This window comes from Lissotriton vulgaris, chromosome 7, assembly GCF_964263255.1.
Source record: "Lissotriton vulgaris chromosome 7, aLisVul1.2, whole genome shotgun sequence".
In the NCBI taxonomy this organism is placed as follows: Eukaryota; Metazoa; Chordata; class Amphibia; order Caudata; family Salamandridae; genus Lissotriton; species Lissotriton vulgaris.
Genome location: NC_141695.1, coordinates 1,328,680,742 through 1,328,705,391, shown reverse-complemented (window position 1 = coordinate 1,328,705,391; position 24,650 = coordinate 1,328,680,742). Strand labels below are relative to the sequence as shown.

At 43.7% G+C, this 24,650-nt stretch overlaps 1 protein-coding gene across 1 annotated transcript in view; it reads right to left on the bottom strand.

Moving 5' to 3' along the window:
- Positions 1 to 3,862: 3,862 nt before the first annotated feature.
- LOC147703613 (prostasin-like) overlaps positions 3,863 to 24,650 on the bottom strand; it is a 142,882-nt gene continuing 122,094 nt past the window's right edge. The window contains exons 6-7 of the mRNA XM_086929525.1: positions 5,072 to 5,870; positions 3,863 to 4,746 (exon numbers count right to left, since the gene is read on the bottom strand). Of these exons, the coding sequence (XP_086785651.1) occupies positions 5,607 to 5,870 (264 nt within the window). The 3' untranslated portion in view covers positions 3,863 to 4,746; positions 5,072 to 5,606. The remainder of the gene's footprint in view (positions 4,747 to 5,071; positions 5,871 to 24,650) is intronic.

The window sequence follows — 24,650 nt, the reverse complement described above, 5'->3', positions numbered from 1 at the left end:
ACCTCCCAGATCTTTGGACCCCTCTACTAACTAACGTCCTGAACGCCACCATTGAAGTGGGCATTTTGGAGTCTTGGAAAACATCAACGTTGGTACCTATTTTTAAGAAAGGAGATCGAAACAGTCCAACATGCTATAGGCCGATCTCCCTCCTGGATTCATTAGGAAAGATGGCAGGACGAATACTCCTCGACCGCCTCCAGGAGTGGGCTGCCAATCACAAAATCATCTCAGACCTACAATACGGTTTCCGGGAGGGATTAGGAACAGTTGATCAGGCCCTAAACCTGTCCCTACTGGCGGGCAAATATCTGGAAGCCAAAGGGTCTTCTTTCCATATGGCATACGTTGATCTCTCCGCAGCGTTTGATTGCGTGGCACACTCAACGCTGTGGAATATTATCTTGAAAATGGGAGTTGCCACGCCAATTGTGGACTTTCTCCGTGAATTGTACACAGGCACTACAGGCAGGGTAAGATTCGGGACGAAGGGTGAGCTCACTAACACCTTTAGGGTGGAAAAGGGGGGTCAGGCAGGGGTGCGTACTGGCCCCCTTTCTATTTACCCTTTATACGAACGGCTTGGAGGCTGCCATGCTACAAGGCAGCAAGGACCTCCCGGTAATAGCTCGTCGGCAGATACCAGCACTCCTATATGCCGACGATGCTGTTATTTTAGCAAGAACACCAAATGAACTACAGATGGCCTTGAATAGATATTGTGCCTTTATGACAAGTCTGAATTTGAAATTAAACGCAAAAAAAACTTACACAATGCACGCAGGGGAGAAAAGAAATGTAAAATACAGGAAGCTATTGGTACAGGGTGAACATCTGGATAGGACCAAAACCTATCCCTATTTAGGGATCGTCATTGACGAAAAATTTAAATGGACCCCAGCTATCAACGCAAGAAAATTGGTATTCCTCTGAGAGACATCCTCGCTAAAAACCTTCTCGCAGAGATTGGGGCAGCGACCAATTAAAGAATTATTGCAAATATATAACTCAAAATGTGTAAGTACGGCAACATATGGGGCGGGGATTTGGGGCTTTACAAACGTGGACTCAATTCAAAGAATAGAGAACTTTTTCCTGAGATATTTGTTGGCGGTGCCAAAAACTCGTTCCACCTATGCCTGCCATACTGAGCTGGGCATTGACTACATCACAGACATTATAAAATTGCAGCCAATAATGCTGTGGCGCAGAATATGGGTTACCGAGCAATGCCATTTGACCAGGGCGATCATTCAAGACATCTTAACGTTAGACTACTCTAAGAAGATCAAATGGCTGTCCTATGACAAAGCGTTTCTAACAGATCTTGGATATAGGAAGTACTTTGATCATCCATCGCTGATAAAGGAAATCCCAAAAAAGAACCTAAAAAGGGAGTGCCTAATTCATCTACGTCAGTTACGCTTATTATCTGAGGTCCATAAACCATCTGTCCAACACTCCTTACTAGTCCAGACTGTGTTTACTGTCGAACCCTACTTGAATTTTAAATTAACACAGTTTGAAAGAATGCTGCTCACCCGTTTTAGACTTGACCTGTTCCATTTATTGGTTGCATTTCCAGAGCAAAATGTTAGGGCATCCACACTTCCTATGTGCCCTTGTGATCTAGTGTCCTCACAATCAACGAAACACACAATGTTATTCTGCAAATTCTTTACTGAGCCTCGTAAACAATGGATATTACCTATTTTGAAGTTATGGGGTCTTCGTCAATGTCGCCCAGCGTATCTGGCACTTCAGTACCTTGAAAATGAAAACTATGCTAAAGCGATTGTATTCTATCTTAAATTTTGTATACGCCATCGCACAAATTTATAAGTATGAATAACATTGCTACTTCGCGTAAACGAAGGAACTGAGATAATAGGAAAACTGCATGTTACCATAAATGTCAAAAAAACTTGCACAAACGGAACTGAGAAGCGCTTGCTATTTTTAATATGCTTTCTTTTAAACAAATGCATACTTAACAGTTTTTAACTTTTCTGATAAACTTGTAACTGTTTTTTTCTGAACTTTTATGGTGTTTTTATAAAACTACCGAATAAAGTTGTTATTGAATTGAATTGAATTGACTGGTAATATACCGAACCGGAGCAGAACAATCGCTCTCCTGACTAGCTCGTACTTTGGGCCTGACCACTGACATCTTCCATCTTGGACGATTCTGCACATTCGCACTCGGACTCTGAAATTGTTGAAGCATTGGTATTGAATATCTGCCAACACCCTTCTTACCCATGATGTGCCTGGGAACCTGCTCCTCTGACCTCCAGAAAGGAAGCTACCAAATACAATGTATTCAAAATGTGTACCAATATAGTTGGGCGGAATAAAATCATGGGAAAGTAAATTGTGGGTGGGGATTCAATCAATACGATTCAAATTGAAAATACATCATCTTAGCATGGTGTGATGACCTCTATGCATCTTTCCAAGCAATCACTGAAGGGAAACACATAGATTTGCAACATTTAGGGGTGGTACATTGCCCTTGAAATGGTATAACTTAGGTAGGCTCAGATCAAAAAAATTGTCCAACTTGTCCGAATAGCTGACCTGTCACTGACCCAACGCACTCCATAGGCGATCGAGAGCAGAGGTGCTGGGGGAGCACTCTCAGAAGAATCGATTACCCAATCGGGGTATCAATTGGCTTTTCCCAGAGAGAGGGGTGTGACACTGGCATTGCACTTAGCTGAGGTCACCTGTTCTGATCTGCACCGGTCTTGTCCCGTGGGCACCCGATTGTCGGGAGCCTGGTCCTGGTCTGTATTTTGCCCCAGCCCGTGGCCAGGATTGGTCATTGCACCATTATAGGTAAATATAATCTATGCGGTATGTCCATGTGCTATTTCTTTTTCTCCCCCTTCCCAGGTACCAATGTCTAAAGGTGTTACTGTGATTTCTTACAAACTTTATGTCCTGCTGGTTAGTTCTTGCTTGTAAAATTTATGGTCACGAGATTGTGGCCCTTTTCATTTTGACTCAGAAAATCTATCATAGATAAAGGTTTTAAAAATTTCCCAGAGTCTGTGGTTAATATAAGCAAGGTAAATGTGTTTAAATATTGCCTGTTTATTCTAACTCCCTCTGATTCACAGGACTTATAGTAAGGTGCCGCTGATTGGTAAGTCATTGTTTACAGGTATAAGTGCTAAATGAACCTCTGGGCAAACTGATACAGTGATTAAATTAGTAAATTGGTTAGGTAGGACTGCTAGTTCAAAGTGTGAATGTTGTATGGGCCAAAGGTGAGTATGGTAAATTTCAGTTAGCTGGTCCCTGCGCGCTCCATCAACGGCAACGCCGCCACGGAAAGGCAGATCCCCGTATGCATAGTAATATGAATGGCGGTGTCTAAAATAATCAGGCTGGGGGTAAATTGCATGTAGGTGGAGGAGAATGTTGAGCAGATCGCCACCGCCATGCGGGCGGTGGCGATCCGCCAGACATTCTAATAGACCCTTAAGTATTTAACCTTAAAGTCAGATTTGAGCCAATCATAATAGGATTAAACTACCAGTTCTATCAAATTCGAATTCCAGAGTTTTGATGGAAGAGCGGCCCTTGTGCTTGGAGATAACATTACCCCCCGCCCCCCCTGTTACCCTTTCTCCTGGTGGCCTTATTTTATCATCCTGACGTTTCAATGTTTTCACTAGAGTTTTACTTTTCTAAAAAAAAAAAAACAGCCAACCAAGAGCCCACAACAAGGACTTGAGAATAAAAGTGTGAAAACTTTGAAAGAGTTGGTGTTTGACTCCAAATACTGACAATGAAACCCAGGTCTACCTTTGAAGCTTTACACATACGGAAACCAGCATAGTACACATTTGGAAACAATATGAAACTTTATTGATCGAAAGGGCTTTAATAAATGTTCACATACTGACAGATAAAAACGAAATAAGACATAAAAATGCTAATCAAAGCATAAAGGAGGAAACACCTAGCATAACAGTTTTCTAGGAAAGAAGGGAAAATTAGGAACATGTACTTGTTGTAACATGATAAAGTCGATCCAATAGTGTTAATACAACCAATTATATAAATAATTATAACAAAGAGCATTGCTATGCCTTTGTTAGCATAAAAGACAACGCTTTCTTTACGATGCAAAGATACAAGCAGTTCGTCACTGGAGAGATGCTAGCTCTCAATCTCTGGATATTGTGGTGCAGTGAGAGGACCTCCCCTCCTTCCCAGCACAAGAACACATTTAGTACACCACCAATGGTGACTATGGGCCTGATATACAGTGTTAGCGGACAGTTACTCAATCACAAATGCGGCGACAGATATTCTGCCAGGCGTATTGCAAGTGCTACAGAATATAATGCACTTGTAATACATTGGAAGGATTCTCAATCCCACGCTGTCAAACTCGAAATCAAGCTCTGTGTTCCTTACTGGCAGCAAAGCCAGATTGACCAACCAACATGACAGCAAAGCCTGGTGAGCACTGGTGTGTAAAGTAAGTGACAAGTAACAAGATATGCGCTTAAACCAGGAGCTTGGCACATTGTAAGAAACCTTTTCACCCAAAACAAGTAAATATATTGAGTGCAATTTCCCAAGAAATTGTGACATCTTTAATATGTGGTGAGAAAACCTTCAGATTGTGATTTCAAGAAATGAGAAATACGTGTGGTTTATAATAGCTGTGTGCAGCTTTTAAGGGATAATTTCAACATTTGGATCCCTATTCAATTTAACATACTCATCAGCCGCGGTCGGTAGTGGGAGGACCTGCAGGGCGGTGATGTGGGGCGGGGGAGAGGCAGGGTGGGGGGTAGAAATGTATGGATTGTGGAGTTTTACAGGTAAGTAAACATATAAATAAATAAAACGAATTTAGTTGCGCGCACTGCATCGCATCTGGTGATGCAGTGCACACAACAAAATTCGTTTTTTGTTTTTTTTGTTTACTTACCTGTAAAACTACGTAATCCATACATTACTCCCCCCCCCACCCTGCCCCTGCCCCTCCCCCTCCCCACGTCACCGCCCTGCAGGTCATCCCACTACCTAACGCGGCTGATACTCATGCCTTGGCAAACACATCAGATCCGGTGCTGGGAGCGAGGCAGGCTTTCGAGATACAGGGTCAGTGCCAAACTGACCTTCTTGGAAGGGAAAGGCAAATGTCTCTCTCTCTATCTCTTTCACATCCACTCCCAATAAAACAGCATGCTGAATCTTATAAATTGTCCCTTCATTTAATTCTGCAGTCTTTTCTTCATTTGCTCACTGGCACATTCAGAGATTCACTGTCGTCTGATGTAGACGGATTGCACAGTTCTCATAAAGCTTTGCGAAGGTGACTTCACATCCAGTTCAAAATTGTCAGTGTGCTAGGAGTCTCAAGATTGGTCATGATTGCATTAAATGGAGTGTCTCGCTTTGGTCATGTGTGCATTGTGGTGCTGCTTCAAGCAGTAGACTTCAGTGGTCATTGCACAATGACCTTCATATTTCCCTTTCGTCTTGAATATCAAAATGCTGCTTACGGTGGACATTTACAGAGATGCATACCTGGACGAGTATTGGAGAAAAGATAGGACAGGAGAATGCTTCTTTCAGAGGATGAGCCAAAAGAGGAGGACAATTGTAAGTAGGAAAGAGAAGAACCTTGTTCTTGTCAGGCAGTCACTATTGGAAGTGACATTTACCCGCCCCAGCTTCACTTCCGGGGCATTTTCTAATATCCAGCTGTTGTAGGCAGTGACCAGTGTGTAGACACCTGGGCGATTGCGTTGAGCACATAAAGTTCCCCAGCTTACAACACCGGCTAGGAACCAGCCACCATCCATGTAGCAAACCAAGGGCCCCCCAGAGTCTCCCTAGAAGAAAGAATGAACAGTATCATTAATAGGCGGGCAAATGGAGAACAGTCAAAAGTGAAGAAAAGCAAAAACATAGGGTAAAGCATAAGTTACAACAGGGCAAATACGATCAGTGATATTTTACTCAGAGATGCCTTCTAGGATATATATCGGTTTATCGGGGTTTCACCCTCCACCGCCATTTTCTGATGCATGATGAGCGTCTGTTAGGCAGAGCAAAGTTCAACCCTGAAGGACACTCATGTGATCAGGGTCAGGTCCAAGGTGTTTTACATGCATGAATGTGCAGGCGAGTGGCAGGCAGAAGATTTCACACCCTTGAGGGCAGCAACATCAATTGCCTAGCAAAGCCCTGTCACGATCCTCACCTTGATGATGAGGGGAGCTTCTCCTATAGCCCCATGTGCTTTAAGTTTGAGCCCTGAAGTGCACTGGGCGGACTCCCAATCATTGAAGCCTCACACCACCCTTTCCCAACTCACTATCAGTTTTTCGTTAAGAAATACAAAATCTAATGTAGAAAGGGGCTTCTTGTGACTTCATGTTTCGAAGCAACTAATGTGAATAAATCTAACAGAATAACAAGAGTAATATAAATATATACATTTATATATATATATATATATATATATGTGTGGGTGTATATATAAAAGTTTATGTGAGCTATATATATATATATATATATATATATATATATATATATATATATATATATATATATATATATATATATATATATATTCACTGAAAAAACCATAGGTTATAGACCATATATAGTTAGGAATTCGCATTTACAAAACCTTATTTTACTCACACAAAACCATTGAAATTCCATATATAGTTAGTTGCACTAACTATATATCGCGCACCCGCAATCCACTGCTGATGATGTCACATATTACATCATTCATGACATGGTCAGTGACATCACTGATGACATCACTGATGACATCTCAAATGACATCACTGATGACATCACTGATGACATCTCATTTGACATTACTGATCACATCACTGATGATATCATTCATGTGATAATACGATGAACCTCTTCAGACTCTAATATAACCTTAGATACAATCAGTGTAAACAGACACTCACAGACTGTCACTCATCCATGGAGTTACTCACACACCTAGTCAGTCATGCAAAGAATCAATCACACCTCCATTTCCTCAACTATACAGTTATACAAACTTTACTTATTCAAACATATACTAACACATATTTACTCTCTTATACAATCCCTGATACAAGTTCACAATGATCCATACAGCCACTCACACATTCACTGGCTCTTATGCACAGTTATTTATATATGTCAACTCTCACATGTACTGTGTTTTACATATGTACTTACTTTGACATGTAGCACTGAGATATCCATTCACTCACCAATACACTCATGCACACAGTCAACCGCCCATACAGCTGTTTCCACATGCACTTTTGAAACCATACATCTAGTGAATCAACTGCTCACACATCTATGCACAGAGTCATACACCTCCCAGCCACCCACACACACACTCAGTCTCCCATACAAATACTTGGGCAACCAATCAATAACCCATATAGTTACTCATATAGCTACTTATCAACACATGCAACAGTTTACAGAACAACAGACATAATGATGCACAAATTAAGACAGTTTAGTCACTAACCCATGCACTCAGTGAGACACATTTAATCACTCACTCATACAGTCAGTCATGCACCTACTAAATCCTTCAACCAGACACTTATACATCCACTCATTCTTCAATATGTAAGACATATTTTAACTTTACAGAAACATACAGTCACTGGATGTTGTCATCAGTGATGTCATCAGTGATGTCATTTGAGATGTCATCAGTGATGTCACTGACCATGTCATGAATGATGTAATATGTGACATCATCAGCAGTGGATTGCGGGTGCGCGATATATAGTTAGTGCAACTAACTATATATGGAATTTCAATGGCTTTGTGTGAGTAAAAGAAGGTTTTGTAAATGCGAATTCCTAACTATATATGGTCTATAACCTATGGTTTTTTCAGTGAATTTTCAAGGTTTTGTAAATGCTAATTCCTAACTATATATGATCTATAACCTATGGTTTTTTCAGTGAATTTTCAAGGTTTTGTAAATGCTAATTCCTAACTATATATGGTCTATAACCTATGGTTTTTTCAGTGAATATATATATATACATACATATATAAACATATATCATCTGTATATCTATATAAATACAAACATAAATGCATGCATACATATACTTATATGCATACAGATGCATGTTATTTACATGAAAGTTGAAAAAACACTAATAAAAGCAAAGCTAAAAAGCCACCTCATTACAAACAGAATAGCTTTAACTTAAACGAGGGCGAGATCTATTGCATTTTCAATGCTTGTTTACTTTGGTTCCATCAAGAAGGCATTCAGATGTGTCACACATTTGCCATAAATTCTGAATGTTAGCACTCTAGTTGCACATTAGATCACTGTAGTAAAGCTACTGCTCACCAGGGACGTCTGCTGCTGGTATTCAAAGTGCATGTTTCAGTCTGCATGTCAGAATTGTTTTAATGAAATAGAAGAGGATTTGAGAAGTCACTCAAAATGTTCCCTAATTTTTCTTTCTGAAGCACTAATCATACTTTCTATGGCAAAATTAACCCCCTCATGTTGTTCCTTTTTAAATTGAGTGTTTTCAGACTTACCACTTCATTCCAATCAAGATGGCTTCTGGTGTGCCATACTTTTGTCATAAGTAAGACTGTTAGCGCTCTAGTTGTTCTTTAGAACACTCTGGGACATTCTGCCATTGGGCTATACTTGGGGTACATCTGGGTGATATTTGGGCTACATTTAGGCTCTTTTGTCTCTGGTGGCCATCTTGGGAGACTGTATGTCAGAATTTTTTAATGAAATTGAAGAGAGTTTGAGAAGTCACTCAAAATGTGCCCTAATTTTTCTTTCTGCAGCACTAATCATAATTCATATGGCAAAATATACCCCCTCATTTTGTTTCTTTTTAAATTAAATGTTTTAAGAGTTACCACTTTATTCCAATCAAGATGGCTTCAGGTGTGCCATACCTTTGTAATAAGTAGGACTGTTAGCGCTCTAGTTGTTCTTTAGAACACTCTGGGACATTCTGTCATTGGGCTATACTTGGGCTACATCTGGGTGATATTTGGGCTACATTTGGGCTCTTTTGTCTCTGGTGGCCATTTTGGGAGACTGCATGTCAGAATTTTTTAATGAAATAGAAGAGGATTTGAAAAGTCACTCAAAATGTGCCCTAATTTTTCTTTCTGCAGCACTAATAATACCTTCTATTGCATAATATACCCCCTCATTTTGTTCCTTTTTAAATTAAATGTTTTAAGAGTTACCACTTTATTCCCATCACGATGGCTCCAGGTGTGCTATACCTTTGTAATAAGTAGGACTGTTAGCGCTCTAGTTGTTCTTTAGAACACTCTGGGACATGCTGTCATTGGGCTATACTTGGGCTACATCTGGGTGATATTTGGGCTACATTTGAGCTCTTTTGTCTCTGGTGGCCATTTTGGGAGACTGCATGTCAGAATGTTTTAATGAAATAGAAAAGGATTTGAGAAGTCACTCAAAATGTGCCCTAATTTTTCATTCTGCAGCACTAATCATACTTTCTATGGCAAAATATACCCCCTCATGTTGTTTCTTTTTAAATTAAATGTTTTAAGAGTTACCACTTTATTCCAATCAAGATGGCTTCAGGTGTGCCATACCTTTGTAATAAGTAGGACTGTTAGCGCTCTAGTTGTTCTTTAGAACACTCTGGGACATTCTGTCATTGGGCTATACTTGGGCTACATCTGGGTGATATTTGGGCTACATTTGGGCTCTTTTGTCTCTGGTGGCCATTTTGGGAGACTGCATGTCAGAATGTTTTAATGAAATAGAAAAGTATTTGAGAAGTCACTCAAAATGTGCCCTAATTTTTCATTCTGCAGCACTAATCATACTTTCTATGGCAAAATATACCCCCTCATGTTGTTTCTTTTTAAATTAAATGTTTTAAGAGTTACCACTTTATTCCAATCAAGATGGCTTCGGGTGTGCCATACCTTTGTAATAAGTAGGACTGTTAGCGCTCTAGTTGTTCTTTAGAACACTCTAGGAGGCTGCAGTAGAACACAAAGGAATCAACTGACAGTCTCTGTCCTTTTTGGATGTACATGTTTTACTGAGAATGTCAGACTTCATTTTCACATGACTGAGAAAGATAATGTGAATTTACAGAAAATATGCTTTCAGTTTAGCTTATAGATTCCCTTCCAAACCACTGTGGGAAAATCATGAGATATTAGTTTTCTTTCAAACAATATTCATGATATCACAGCAGAAGGTTTTTTCACATGGTAAAATCACCTTAGAACCCACCACAATTCCTAAAACGAGTAGTTACATTATAAATCATTTGTTGATGGTACCATAAAGTCCTAAAACCCTCTATTAACTACAATGCTTTTTAATGAGGTGCTATCATGTATATTGGTCCCAAGATGGCTGCCAACACTTCTTGGATGAAGTGCTGACAGCCAATCAGATCAGATGTGTGGTTAGGCTCCGCCCAGATATATATCTTTTTTTGAACCTAAATTACTCAAAATCCACTGGAGCACATATATTGAGACCTAGCAAAGGCACATCGGGCTAACAGTCCCTACAATTTTGCCAAGTTTCGGCAAATCCATTCAGCCGTTCGAGCTAAAAGTGAAGCCAACCGCCCTGTGGAAATTAACATGGGAAAAACATGTTTTGGGACCCCCCTTTTTTCTCAGCCCCCCCTTGATGAAACCCCCCCAAATTGCCAGGGGCTGCTCAGAAACAAAATGTTCCATTTTCCTGAAAATTTCAGCCAATTCCGTCCACAAACGCCAAAGTTATTAGACATAGAATTTTCAAAAATCCCATAGAGAAAAAATCCTAACTATATATACCTACTGGCGACCGCCAGTAGGTAATATATATATATATATAAATATATATACACACACACACACACACACACACATATTACTCTTGTTCTTCTTTATTCACATTTGTTGCCTTGAAACATGAAGTCACAAGAAGCCCCTTTCTACATTATATTTTGTATTTCTTAACAAAAAACTGATACTGAGTTGGGAAAGGGTGGTGTGAGGCTTCAATGATTGGGAGTCCGCCCAGTGCACTTCAGGGCTGGAACCTAAAGCACAAGGGGCTATCGGAGAAGCCTCTTCATCATCAAGGTGAGGATCGTGACAGGGCTTTGCTAGGCAAATGATGTTGCTGCCCTCAAGGGTGTGAAATCTTCTGCCTGCCACTCGCCTGCACATTAATGCATGTAAAACACCTTGGACCTGACCCTGATCACATGAGTGCCCTTCAGGGTTGAACTTTGCTCTGCCTAACAGACACTCATCATGCATCTGAAAATGGCAGTGGAGGGTGAAGCCGCCGATGCCTGTACTGATGAGCCGCTAGTGCTATAGACATTGGTAGTGCAGTGTATTCTTGCATGCAGTTCACAGTAAGAAAATAACACTTGAGCCACTTAAAACAAATTATACATTACAAAAAAAAGTGTGTGATCCTTTTATTATTCATCTTTCAACATCATGAAAACCTCATCAATAATCATCTAAAACTATGATGGTGATAATCAGTTATGTCAAAGGAGCACCCACAACGCATTTGAAAAATGAAGAGGGTTCTATTTATTTACCTAATTACTGCTTTGGTCAGTGAAACATGTTACTTCTTGGTTAGTTCAGATCTCACACAGTGATGCCATACAAAAGATAGTGAGAGAAAAGAAAGTTAGTTAACATCCATCTTGAGAAGAGTGACCACCATGACGTTCGGTTGAAAACAAGACTAAATAGCTCTGTTTTCAAAGGTTTCATGAACTGCTTTTGATTTGATTTAGATCTCAAGTTGTTGTTAAAGTTGTTCCGTAGACTGGGAGTGCAATCTGGGCTCTCGGTAATCAAACGGTTGCTCCATTTTCTCTTCCTTGGGCGAGGTGGCTAACAAGGAGGCAGGATCTGCTTTCCCCCTCCTTAGTACAGGTAGGAGTGATCTCCTGTCTTAGGAGAAACAACAGTGACATTGAAGATAACCCCCAGGCTAAAAAATGGGAATCTTCCTTTCTGGAGATGTTCCCCACTTCTTCCTTTGATGTGTCGAGAGGACGTCGTTTTAAGCCTTACAAAAGTTGAGCCATCATTCCAAGACCATGGAGCTCCATTGTATGCTTTTATCGCTTTTGGCAGAAGAGGATGTAGCTCCATTTTGAGCATGTACACATAGCAGTTACCTGAACTATCCACAGTCACTTACAGACATATTCAACTTCTTCATATCAGTGTGTTCAACATGGTATACATCTAACCCTGGATAAGATTATGATGCGCACTAGCAATTTTTTTCTGAAAGAGGCAATATCTGTCTCATCCGTATAGAATCATTCTACAAGTCACATACTGAAGCAGGCAATCCTTAAGTAACAGGTGAGACAAGTGTCCTTTCATCGAGAAATGTGTAGCATGCACAAGATGTAGCGGTCAGAATGTCTGCGTCATGGAGCGGCTTGGCAGAAGTAGTATTGAACTGCAGCTGGACTGCATATGGAGGCTGCGGCAAAGCTAAGGGATTCAGAACAGGTTCCTGATTTGTATGTTTTGGAAGCTCAGTATTAGTAAGAGGAGGGATGCAGTGGAGCAAAGCCATTTTTCGGAGTCAAAGGCAAATGGACAGCCAGGTGCTCAGTCCTCAAAATGATTTATCACTGCTGCCTTGTGGAGAATGGTGGAACAATTCACAGCAACTCTATAGCCAGAAACAAGAGGCTCTAGATCAGAGGTATTCAAACTTTTCCAGGTTGAGCCCCCCCAGCTGAATTCCCCCAGATGTTGGGCCCCCCCCACCACCCGACCGAAACCTCGGGAATCCGGCACACCACATGATCGACTGCAACGCGCACACCACGGGACATATCCGGCAAACAATGCTCAACACAACAAGAGTGCCTAGCAAACTGCAGGCCTGAGAGTGGGTGTGGCGAAACGACAGAGGCGTACCACACAGCTCAAAACACAATCCTCCAAGGCAAAGGAAGTCATCACAACCCTCCCCATCCATCATGTACACCGTGTCATCCACCAACTCCCCCACCATTCATTCCGCCCCTCCATCTGTGCCCCATCCACATCCAAACCCCTTCAACCACTTGCAAACCCATCCACCATCCATCCCTCCATCCATCATCTCACCCATCCATCCTTCCATCCACCCCCTCACCCATTAATCCATCATCCATCCCTTCACCCAATCCATCCACTCTTCCACCCATCCATCCACCCACTCATCCATCCACTCCTCCATTCATCCATCCACTCTTCCAACCATCCATCCACTCCTCCACCCATCCATCCATCCACTCACTCATCCATCCAACCACCCACCCTCTCACCCATCCAGCCATCCCCCCACCCACTTATCCATCCACCCAGTCACTCATCCGTCCACCCACTCAACCCCCCACTCATCCATCCACCCACCCATCCATCCCTCCCGCTCTCCACCCTCCCCCCACTCATGCATGCACTCTCTGACCCATCCATCTCCATACTCCTCTCCTCACCCATCCATGCACACACCTGCCCATCCACTCTGCCAATCATTCATCCATGTCCTCACTCATCCATCCATCCTCCCCCTCTCTCTCCATTCCCCCCTCACCCAGCCACCCACCCATCCCTCCATCCACCCTTCACCCATCCACCTGCTCATCCATCCACGCATCCACTCATGAATCCATCCATTGACCTCTCACCCACCCCTTCACTCCTCCATCCATCCCCCCGTCCATCCACACTCCTCAATCACCCATCCATCCCCACATCCACCCCTTCACTCATCCATCCATCCATTCATTCATTCACCCATCAATACATCAATACATCCATCACCTCTCCTATGCCATGGACACTAAGGACCCGACCGGCGGTATCAGCTCAATCCTGGATGGCCCGTTGCTGCTGGAGTTGTCCTTCAGCAGCCCAGCACACCAGCCCCTCCTGTACAGCTGCCGCTGGGCCACACACCCTCCATCTGTGCCCCATCCACATCCAAACCCCTTCAACCACTTGCAAACTCATCCACCATCCATCCCTCCATCCATCATCTCACCCATCCATACCTCCATCCACCCCCTCACCCATCCATCTATCATCCATCATCCATACCTTCACCCAATCCATCCACTCTTCCACCCATCCATCCACCCACTCATCCATCCAACCACTCACCCCTTCATCCAAGCTATCCTCCCACTCATCCATCCACTCCTCCATTCATCCATCCACTCCTCCACCCATCCATCCATCCACTCACTCATCCATCCAACCACCCACCCTCTCACCCATCCAGCCACCCCCCCACCCACTCATCCATCCACCCAGTCACTCATCCGTCCACCCACTCAACCCCCCACTCATCCATCCACCCACCCATCCATCCCTCCCGCTCTCCACCCTCCCCCCACTCATGCATGCACTCTCTGACCCATCCATCTCCATGCTCCTCTCCCATCCATGCACACACCTGCCCATCCACTCTGCCAATCATTCATCCATGTCCTCACTCATCCATCCACCCCCTCTCTCTCCATTCCCCCTCACCCAGCCACCCATCCCTCCATCCACCTGCTCATCCATCCACGCATCCACTCATGAATCCATCCATTGACTTCTCACCTCATCCCCCCGTCCATCCACACTCCTCAATCACCAATCCATCCCCACATCCACCCCTTCACTCATCCATCCATCCATTCATTCATTCACCCATCAATACATCAATCCATCCATCACCTCTCTCATGCCATGGACACTAAGGACCCGACCTCAATCCTGGATGGCCCGTTGCGGCTGGAGTTGTCCCTCAGCAGCCCAGCACACCAGCCCCTTCTGTACAGCTGCTGCTGGGCCACACACGGAGCGGCGGCCTGTACAATTGCCGCACATTCAGTCAGCTTGCTAAGTAAGTTGTGCCTTACTGAGGTATCGCTCTCTTTTTAAACAATTAGCTTTAAATGTTATTAATAGCGCTAGCGCGCCGCCAGTACTGCCGTTCTAATTACTAGTGTTATTTCACGTTAAGAAAGCATCATCAGTGGACATACAATACAGAAATCGCCAAAAGGGATCCGTCTAGTTAGGGGTCGACAGTTCAATATAGCAGCAACTGAGCCCAGTGCAGTGCAGGGCGTAGTCGGAGTCATGACCTTCCACACTAAAGGTAAGGGCCATCCGATTCATTGCAGCGGCTGCCTGGAGAGGACTCGGGACACGCTGCCTGAACTAACTGAGTACCGGCAGCATTAAACCAAGAATGATTGCTGTGGAGGGTGGTTCAAGGCATCCTAAGTGCAGAGTCACGCGCAGCCCTGCGGCTGCCTGGCCGAAGATCTGAATACCAAAATATTTTGAAAGTAAACTAGTTACCAGTTGCCAACCTCACCCGAGTAGTGTACCAGGTTAGTGGTGTACTTTCATTTCCAGTGCTGTGCAGGTTAGACCCTTTTAAAGTTCTCGTTGTCGAAATGAGTGTATATTCTGATTAATTATATGCTTAATCTTTAATGCTTTATTTTACTTTTGAGAAAGTGTCACTCCTAATGGCTTAAATCTCACTCATAATTGCACTAATATTGTGAAAATGTCACACGCACTGATCTGAAACCTTGGCAGCTATGGAGGGGGCCAATTCACGGAGTCGACAGCTCCAGCTGCAGTGGGAGGCAAGGGGTCTCCTCTGCTAAAGCTGAAAGCGTGTCTGTTTGTTTGCTTTCGTTTTTAGCAGAGGAGACTCCTTGCCTGCACTGCAGCCGAAGCTGTCGACTCCATGAATTGGCCCCCTCCTGGGAGAATCACCCAGACAAAGGAACGGGCATAAAGGGAAGATTGAAGTGGAGCCCGCGCCCCCCCTGGGATGGCGCCGAGCCCCCCCAGGGGGGCGCGCCCCACAGTTTGAAGAACCCTGCTCTAGATAAACAGGACTGATGATAAATGCATCCCTTTACTCCACTGTAAAAGGAGCGATGGAATAGACCGGGAGACTACAGAAACCCCAAAGTACATCTCCTATTTAGCTCAATGAATACAACTACAGAAATCTTCCTGTGCATCAGAGAAAACCGGAAGAAGGTATCATGAAGTGGCTGATGTGTATAATGAACCTACAGTCGTACTCGAGTGCACCCTACAAACAGCTCAGAATCCTGAAATTCATGTGCCAGTTACCTCACACTGTCTCAAAATGGGAAGTAGACACTGTTTATAATCTGAGCACCTTGGAGTTAAACTAGCAATGTGTAGTAATCAAGGACCCAAGGTCTGGTACATACTTCTTTATTACTGAGTAAAACACAACAGACTGCCGTCAGCTTGTCAACCTGGAAGCCAGCTCGCTATGTCAACATTCCATAGCGAGTGCCGGGCTGTCCAGGGGAATGTACCAACATGTGATCAGGAGGAGGGGGGAAGGAAGGGAACATGGGAAAGGGTTACGCATTAACTGCAGTTACAACACATCATCCCCCTTAAGGGAAAGAACAGGAAAAAAACAGGATATCTAGCATAGGGTGATCTAGATTACTATGACTTTAGTGTATGTGTCTATCTCATTATGTACTGTTTGTGCCACTGAGGAGAGGTCCTAAATCTGTCACTCCTTCTGTCTCGTCTGATGTTTTCACTGATGTCATTACCTCCCGCTCTTCTCGTTATTGTCCTATGTTCTCCCCCTTCTGCTGGAACCACTCGATCATGACTCCATAGTCTATCATCTTCCACGACCACGGAGTTTCTATTTTGCCGCTGGATGGTCTTCGAGGCATAGAACTTGTTGCCGCCTCTCCATAGTCTCTCTGGTTTCTTTACATAGACTCCTTGTCCTTCCTGAAATTCTCTCTCCTTCACTCCCCACTTCTTGTCATAACATTCCTTGTATTTCTGTTGACTGTCTTCAATTCTCCTCTTGACCACTTTGTGCTCGATCTCCATTGTTTGTTTTCTCCCCATCCAACCTGGTGTGAGTTTGGTGCCAGCTTTTCTTCCCCTCAGCAACTCAAAGGGCGTGCATCCAGTGGTAGACTTCGGCGTGGTGTGGTAAGCCCACAACATGTCCCTTATGGCTTCCTCAATGTTCTCCCCTGCCCGGTTGGCCAACTGTATGCACTCCTTCAGCATTCATTTGACTCTCTCCACCTTCCCGTTTGCTTTAGGACAATACAGTGGTGTGCGAATGTGGGTCACTGAACAGTCTTTGAGGAAATCCTTAATCTCTTCTGAGATCAGTTGCACGCCATTGTCGGTCACCAGTGTTGAGGGTATACCTTCTAGTGTGAACACCTCTTTCAGGAAATCAACTATCACTTTGGTGCTCACACTGTGGACGGTCTTGCAGGTTATCCAGCTTGAGAAGTAGTCCACTAGGACCAGTAAGTACCAGTCTTGGGGTCCTTTGCCATGGATGGAACCTGCTATATCAAAGCCTAACTTGCTCCACGGCTCCTCCGGTACTTCAACTGGTGACAGCGGTGCTCTTCTCGTGATCTTAGTTTTGTCACTCAGAGCGCACGCGTAGCAATCACGTACCTTGTCCTCCATTTCTCTGTCCATTGTAGGAAACCAGTAGTCTGCACGAAGTCTGGCTTTGCACAAGCTTCTTCCTAAATATCCCTCGTGAGCCAGTTCCACTACTTTGTTTCTTAAGGCTTCTGGCGGGACTAATTTCCCTGACTTCAGTATGAAATCACCTTCCACCGATAGATCCTCCCTCACATTCCAATATGGCTGGATCTCCGTCTCCATGTCCTTGCATTTCTTGGGCCATCCAGATAGTATATGCCTCCTCACCTTCTTCAATACTTCGTCTAGTTCCATCTGTGTTTCCCATGACACCTTTTCCACTGCCGCTAGACGCACCTCCAGGATTGAGCTACCCTTCACTTCTTCTTCCTCTTCTCCTTCTGCGGGTGCTCTCGATAGGAAGTCAGCAACTCTATTTTGTTGTCCAGGTATGTAGGATACTCTGAAGTTGTAGGCTTGAAGACCCACTGCCCATTTCGCTATTCGTGGCGTCATGCTTTCCATGTCCTTCTTGGTGAACAGGGAAACCACAGGTTTATGGTCGGTCTGTACTTCAAATGGAATTCCCCAAATGAAAAACTTGTAGTGACAAATGGCCCAATAGACAGCTAGTGCCTCTTTCTCTATGGTCGAGTAATTTTTCTCAGACAATGTGAGTGTTCTTGATGCGAAGGCTATCACGTTTATCTTGCTGCCTTCTCTCTGCGCCAGAGTTGCCCCGATGCCTCTGTGCTTGCATCCGTAGAGATGATGGTTGCACCGTTCGGATCAAACTTCCCTATAAATGGGGCTTCAATGATTGCCTTCTTTATGCACTTCATGGACATTTCTTGTTCCTTTCCCCAATCATAAACACTGTCCTTCTTTATCAAGTCTCTTAGCGGCTACGACACCATTGCAAAATCCTTAATAAATTTGGCCATATATTCCGCAAGACCTAGGAAAGAAAGTATGTCCTCTTTACTCTTGGGAGTGGGAGCATCCTCCACTGCCTTCACTAAGTCATGTTTTGGCTTGATGCCGTCTTCAGATAGGGTGTGTCCCAGGTAGTCCACCGAACTTACTCCTAGTTTGCATTTGGAGGGCTTCGTGGTGAAGCCTACCTCTTTCAACTTTTCCAAAACCCTTCTAGCCATTTCATTGTGTTCTTCTTCGCAACCTCCAAAGATCAGTATATCATCTTGAAAACAGATGGTGTTCCTACAGTCTTTTAACACATGTTGCATGACTCTTTGGAAAGCAGCAGCTGCTGATGCCAAACTAAATGGCATTCTCTGAAACTTGAAATTTCCAAATGGGGTGGTGAACGCTGTCAGTAGTTGGGAATCCGGGTGAAGCTTGATTTGGTAATAGGCTGATGATAGGTCCAGCACACTGAAATACTTGGCCCCCCTTATGGTGCTTAACATCTCCCCTATTCTGGGAAGAGGAAACCTGTCCACAAGGATATTCGCATTCAGGTCCCTCAGGTCCACACAGAGTCTTATGCTGTTCCCTTTATCTTTGGCCATGATAACAATCGGGGCTAACCAGGCTGAAGTCTCAATTTCTGTAATGACCCCCTCACTAACTAGCCTCTGAAGTTCCTGCTGGAGGGGCTCCCTCATGCGCAATGGTATAGACCTACTCTTGTGCACCACTGGTACAGCCCCCTCCTTTAACACTATCTTGTGCATGTAGTTCTTAAATACACCCAATCTGTCACTGAACACTTCTTTGAACTCTTTGGTGAGATCCTCTGATATTCCTACAGGATCAATTAACAACACCTGCTCTCTGTTGTTTGGATCAAGAGTGATCCCCAACTGCTTCTGATGTTTCCAGCTCAATAGGGTCGATCCTCTCGTGGACACATACACCTTTCCTACTGTGTGTCTATCTTTAAATGAGATTCTCATGGTCACCATGCCCTCAAGGGGGATTTTCCCCTCGTTGTAACCCTTAGGACTGATGTCTGGTGGCAACAATTTTACAGGATGGTTGGCAAATTTATCATCAAACACTTTCTTGTCTACTAAAGTATATGGGGAGCACGAATCTGCATACATGCTAAACATCACTCCATCTAGTAAGACATCACATTTGGGGTAAACATCATCACTGTTATCTTCCTCATCCCCCACTTGGAAAACATAAGACTTTTCCCTTTCCTCTTCCTGGGGTGACTCCTCAATAACATGCACTGCCTTTCCAGGAGCCTTACACACTTTAGAATAATGCCCCCACCTGTTGCACTTTCTGCACTGTACATTCCTTGCCGGACATTTCCAGTTATTGGCCAAGTGATTGGGACTACCACATTTATAACACACAGAGGAACTTGGCTTGCTGCGATTGACCTCTTTACTCTTGTCCCCTACTTTACAGACCGTTTCACTCTCTGTACTAGATTTGCCTTCAGACCTCTCTCTGTTTGTCCCCTCTGGTGCTTTCATTTCCCTCATACAACGTGCCGTGTGCTTCAGTCCCTTAGCTATGTTTATTGCTTCCTCAAGATTAGGATTCTTGGTAAGTAATTCCTCTTGTGTCTTAGTGTCATTGGTGCACCTCACCAGTTGGTCTCTTATTAACGAGTCTGTGAGTTGACCAAACTCACATGTGGCTGACAACCCTCTCAACACCGCTATATAATTGCTCACTTTCTCCTCCCTCTTCTGCACTCTCTTGAAGAACTTATGCCTTTCCATCACCACATTTATTTTCTCCTTAAAGTGTGCCGCTAATTCCCTCAGCGTGCTTTCATAAACATTGACACCTTCCTCCACAACCTCTTGCTCATCCTCAATCAATCTCCCTGTAACATCTTCATATATTTTCCTCCCATGTGTGCCTAAATTGTGTAGCAATATATGTTGTTTACGTATATTAGTGTAGTTGCTACCCCCAATGGCTATTAAGTAAGACTTGAAGATACCTTCCCATCTTCTCCAGGGAATAACTGGTTCTCCTAACTCATTGAGGAAAGGTGGGGGTTGGCTCATTCCTGCTCCTGCCATTGCCATAAAACTCCTGAAAACCTATAGTATATCTTATCTTTAATAGAAGCAACAGCACCACAAAAAGTAAAAGTGACTCTAAGCCCCTAGCTATGGTTTACCCAGGATGAGAGATTTACACTGGTAAATACCTTGAACCTTCACTTTCCCCACTTTGCCACGTGACGCTCGTAAAATATAACTAGGAAAATAACATTAACATGAATATTCCTACAGTCCCCTTTCTGCTTCCACAGGTCGAGAAGATGGGTCCAATGAAATAGCTTGCCTTCCCCCCAACAGGCGGGAACTTCCTGTGAGGAGACTTCCCCTCAGAATAGTTCCTGTCAGGACGGAGTCGACTTTCCGATGGAGAAATTGCCTCCAGGCGTGCCCTCCCCAGGCCAGCAACCTCTTTAAACACCTCAGCTGTGCTCTGCTTAGAGCTCACACCGGAGCGAGGAGCGGACACCAAATGCAGAGACACGACTGGGAGTCTGCCGGTGAGCGCGCTGCTTGGCGATGAAATTCCGTCAGCGCTCCGTTAGCAGTGCGCGCGAGAAGCCCAGGGTTAGGGGAAACAGCCTCAACTTCAGTCAGCGAGTCGATGGCTTAAGCGCACCGGAGCTTCTTGCAGGATGAGGAGATCGGGGTGCCTCACAGCATGGAACGGAGGCGCCTCGCCGCCGGGAACGGGGAAATAGGTTCCGTTGGCTGCCCTTCTTTCATTTGAGGAAGTTAGTAGAATATGGCCACTGCGATCTCTCTGACTGGATCACGAGACACTTCTTCCCTCAACTCGCAGTGTGTGCCCGACCCGGCACTCGAGTGTAAAGATGGCACCAACCCCTTAACGCTTCTACTTCTCTCCTCCTCTTTTATTTGGCATTCCCCATTCAAAATCAATAGCGCGATGCCCGACGTGGCACCCGAGTGAGAAACTGCACCCACAAGTATATTTCCTTATGATTATTTTAATCGTCTCTTAAATTGGCTAGCCTGTAGCGCTGTATCTCCTTACTTGTTAAGCTTACACAGCTTTCTTGACAGCCAGCATCGGTCACTCGCTCCTGTCTTTTCTTCACTCACAGGCTCCGTTTTTCTTTTACTATGTTCCTTTGTTGACAAGCGCTCAATTCATCCCAGGGAAACGACAGTCACTGTCCCTGGCTCAGTTTCCTCCTCCTCGTCGCCAAGAAATGTAGTGATCAAGGACCCAAGGTCTGGTACATACTTCTTTATTACTGAGTAAAACACAACAGACTGCCGTCAGCTTGTCAACCTGGAAGCCGGCTCGCTATGTCAACATTCCATAGCGAGCGCCGGGCTGTCCAGGGGAATGTACCAACATGTGATCAGGAGGAAGGGGGAAGGAAGGGAACATGGGAAAGGGTTACGCATTAACTGCAGTTACAACCCAATGATATATTTTATCTAATGCGCATATAGTTTATCACGAATATAATGTTGAAAGACAAAATCTACACTTCAAGTGTTATTTTACTTTAAAGTAACTACGGCATTACCAGTGCACTGTACGTTAACTGCAACCATTGGAACACACAGTGTAAAAAAACTCCTTCAGTTGCAGCAAAAGCTGGGACAGCAAAATATAGTCTTAAGACCAAAGATATTTGTTTAAAAACTGCTGAAGGCAGCAAGAGTGATTCATGGGTTAACTTTAAAGACCTGGTCCAAACATGAACTTTCAGGGCATCTGTAGCTGAAATCCTGTGTACTGTGTCAAGACTCCATACTCTAAGAAAGACAATTTGTCTGTGAGGCCACCTTGGGTGGAAGAGATTTGAGATCTGAATCATGGTGCATGACAATGATAGTACCTCCACAGAAGGTTACACTAGCTCCCAAGGAAATAGGAGGAGTTATAGGCCTTCCTCATGAGTCCTTCGACACTGTCTCAGGAAAGCTGCAGTTGTTTCCGTAAAAACAATTTGGGTGGAATAGGTAATAGAAAGGGTCCTAAGGAATCAATTTTTAAAGACCAGTCAGTATCATGTCCCCATACTACGGCTGAAAAAACACAAAGAAACTACTGGTCTACAAACAATGAGACAGAAAGTCAGAAACTACAATGTCTGGATCAGAAAGAATACACACTCACAAAGTGAAAAAGGAATCCCATCAGCCCACCATAGTGGCAGAGCATCATCATCTGGGATTTACTGTGGGTTGCATGAATAGTGCAGCTGGTACCAGTAGATGGAAAAGCTGTACTTAATCCATAACCCAGTGATTGATATAGCCACAATTGAATTGTAATCAGTGGTGCTGAAAATTTGCAGTGCATGAAGGTGAAAATGTGCAAAAGTTAAAGTTAAAATTGACTACTAAGACACTTCAATAACTTTAATAAACGCAATCCTAGTGTCAAATCTAAAAACAGAGTGCTGATAGTTTGGAAAAATAACTATCATTAGCGATAAATTTGAAGGTCTACATGTTTTCAGCAACGAAGGCTTTCGTCAGGACCAATATATTACTGCGCTACTGCAAATGTGATATATAAATGTGCAAAAACAAATAAACAATTGGTGCAATACACCCTACCATTCCCTGTGAGTTCCAAATAGTGGTCAGATATCACAGGAACTTGAATTAATTCCTAAAAAAACTATTTATGGTAGTGAATAATTTCAAAAACGATCCAGAACACATAGCAACACTGTCGCTCAATGTCTCATCTTTTAATACTGGCAATAATGTCCAATTTATCACTTTGATATAGCATAAGTGGTTACATAATAGGGAATTTAGAACATTTGTACTCACTTATCTCTACGTGGGAGAACTCCTCACCTCACCTGGCATCTGCTCAGTGATTGAGGCCCCGCTCTATAATGTGGGTAAACACACAAGTTGCAAACAGAATGAATATCTCTGTATGCCAATTTCCCAACTTAATCATAAAAACCTTGTCGCTAAAACCACTATACTGACCATGGCCTCCTACCGAGATTTCTCAAAACTAGATTAATATAAAAACCGCTGAAATGACTATAAGGGACTAGATCGTATGTCCTCACAAGGCATCTTAACATGCTGTGTAACACAATGTGGTGGTCTATATCTTATAACATGATGTGATGGTCTAAATCTTACGAATAGCAAAACCCCCCGTCATTATTCTTGATCAATGTTGACCAATGGGTCGGGGCTGCTAATCTACAGAATGCATGCAGTTTGGCAATGTCCCCCCTCGTATACATAGTTGTGGCCCAAGAACCGTCTAAACCAAAGAGGGGCAAGAAAGCAAAACAACCAAACAAACAAGGCTGCCCATTCTTTAGAATACATGAAGCTAACCAAGGTAAGAACCATCAGTCAGAACCAGGTCCCTCCTTACCTGTACTTCGGTACCCCGGGCTTTCTAAGCCGAAGGGGAGGAAACCGAACGGACAGGAGTGGTCCAATAAGAAGCACTTACTGAAAGGCGATCATTGGGCCCGCGTGGTCACGTGGTACGGAAGCGGCAGTCGCGGTGGACGCGGCTTGTTGATGTAAAGGAACCGCGTGACACACCTACTTCCTGGTTCCTTCTGCACATGCGCGAAAGCGCTACGAATTCCTTAAAGAAACGGCCCTAAGAATGCCGGGAACTATGGTTCATAGTATAATTGTCACATTATGATACCAAGTATGATTTAATACGGTACATAAATAGTGACAATAAATGTTACAACTCAAGGACCAGTCGTAAAGCTGTAATTTCAAAAGTACGTAAGCATCAACCCGCAGAATGTACAAAACTCCTAATAGCGTTTTGGGAAGGGTTACATTAAGAATACGGAGTAATAGAATACAAATGTTGAGTCACAGACCCCTTGTAAAGCTATGATATCCAAAATGTTTAAACCCAAACCCGTGGAATATCCAAAGCTGCAGATAGCGTTTCGGGGGGGGGGGGGTTACTTGGAGAATATTGAGTAGTCAAATATACATCTACCGGCAATGTTATAAGGGAACAACAATGAACAGGGTGAGCGGTTGGACTTTCAGAATTAGGATACCTGAGATGCAGTGTTTGGACCGCCTTCTAGATAGTGTGAAACTTCGCGTTGGAGCCCTAAGGAGCCCCATGTACGGAAATTTAAGGAA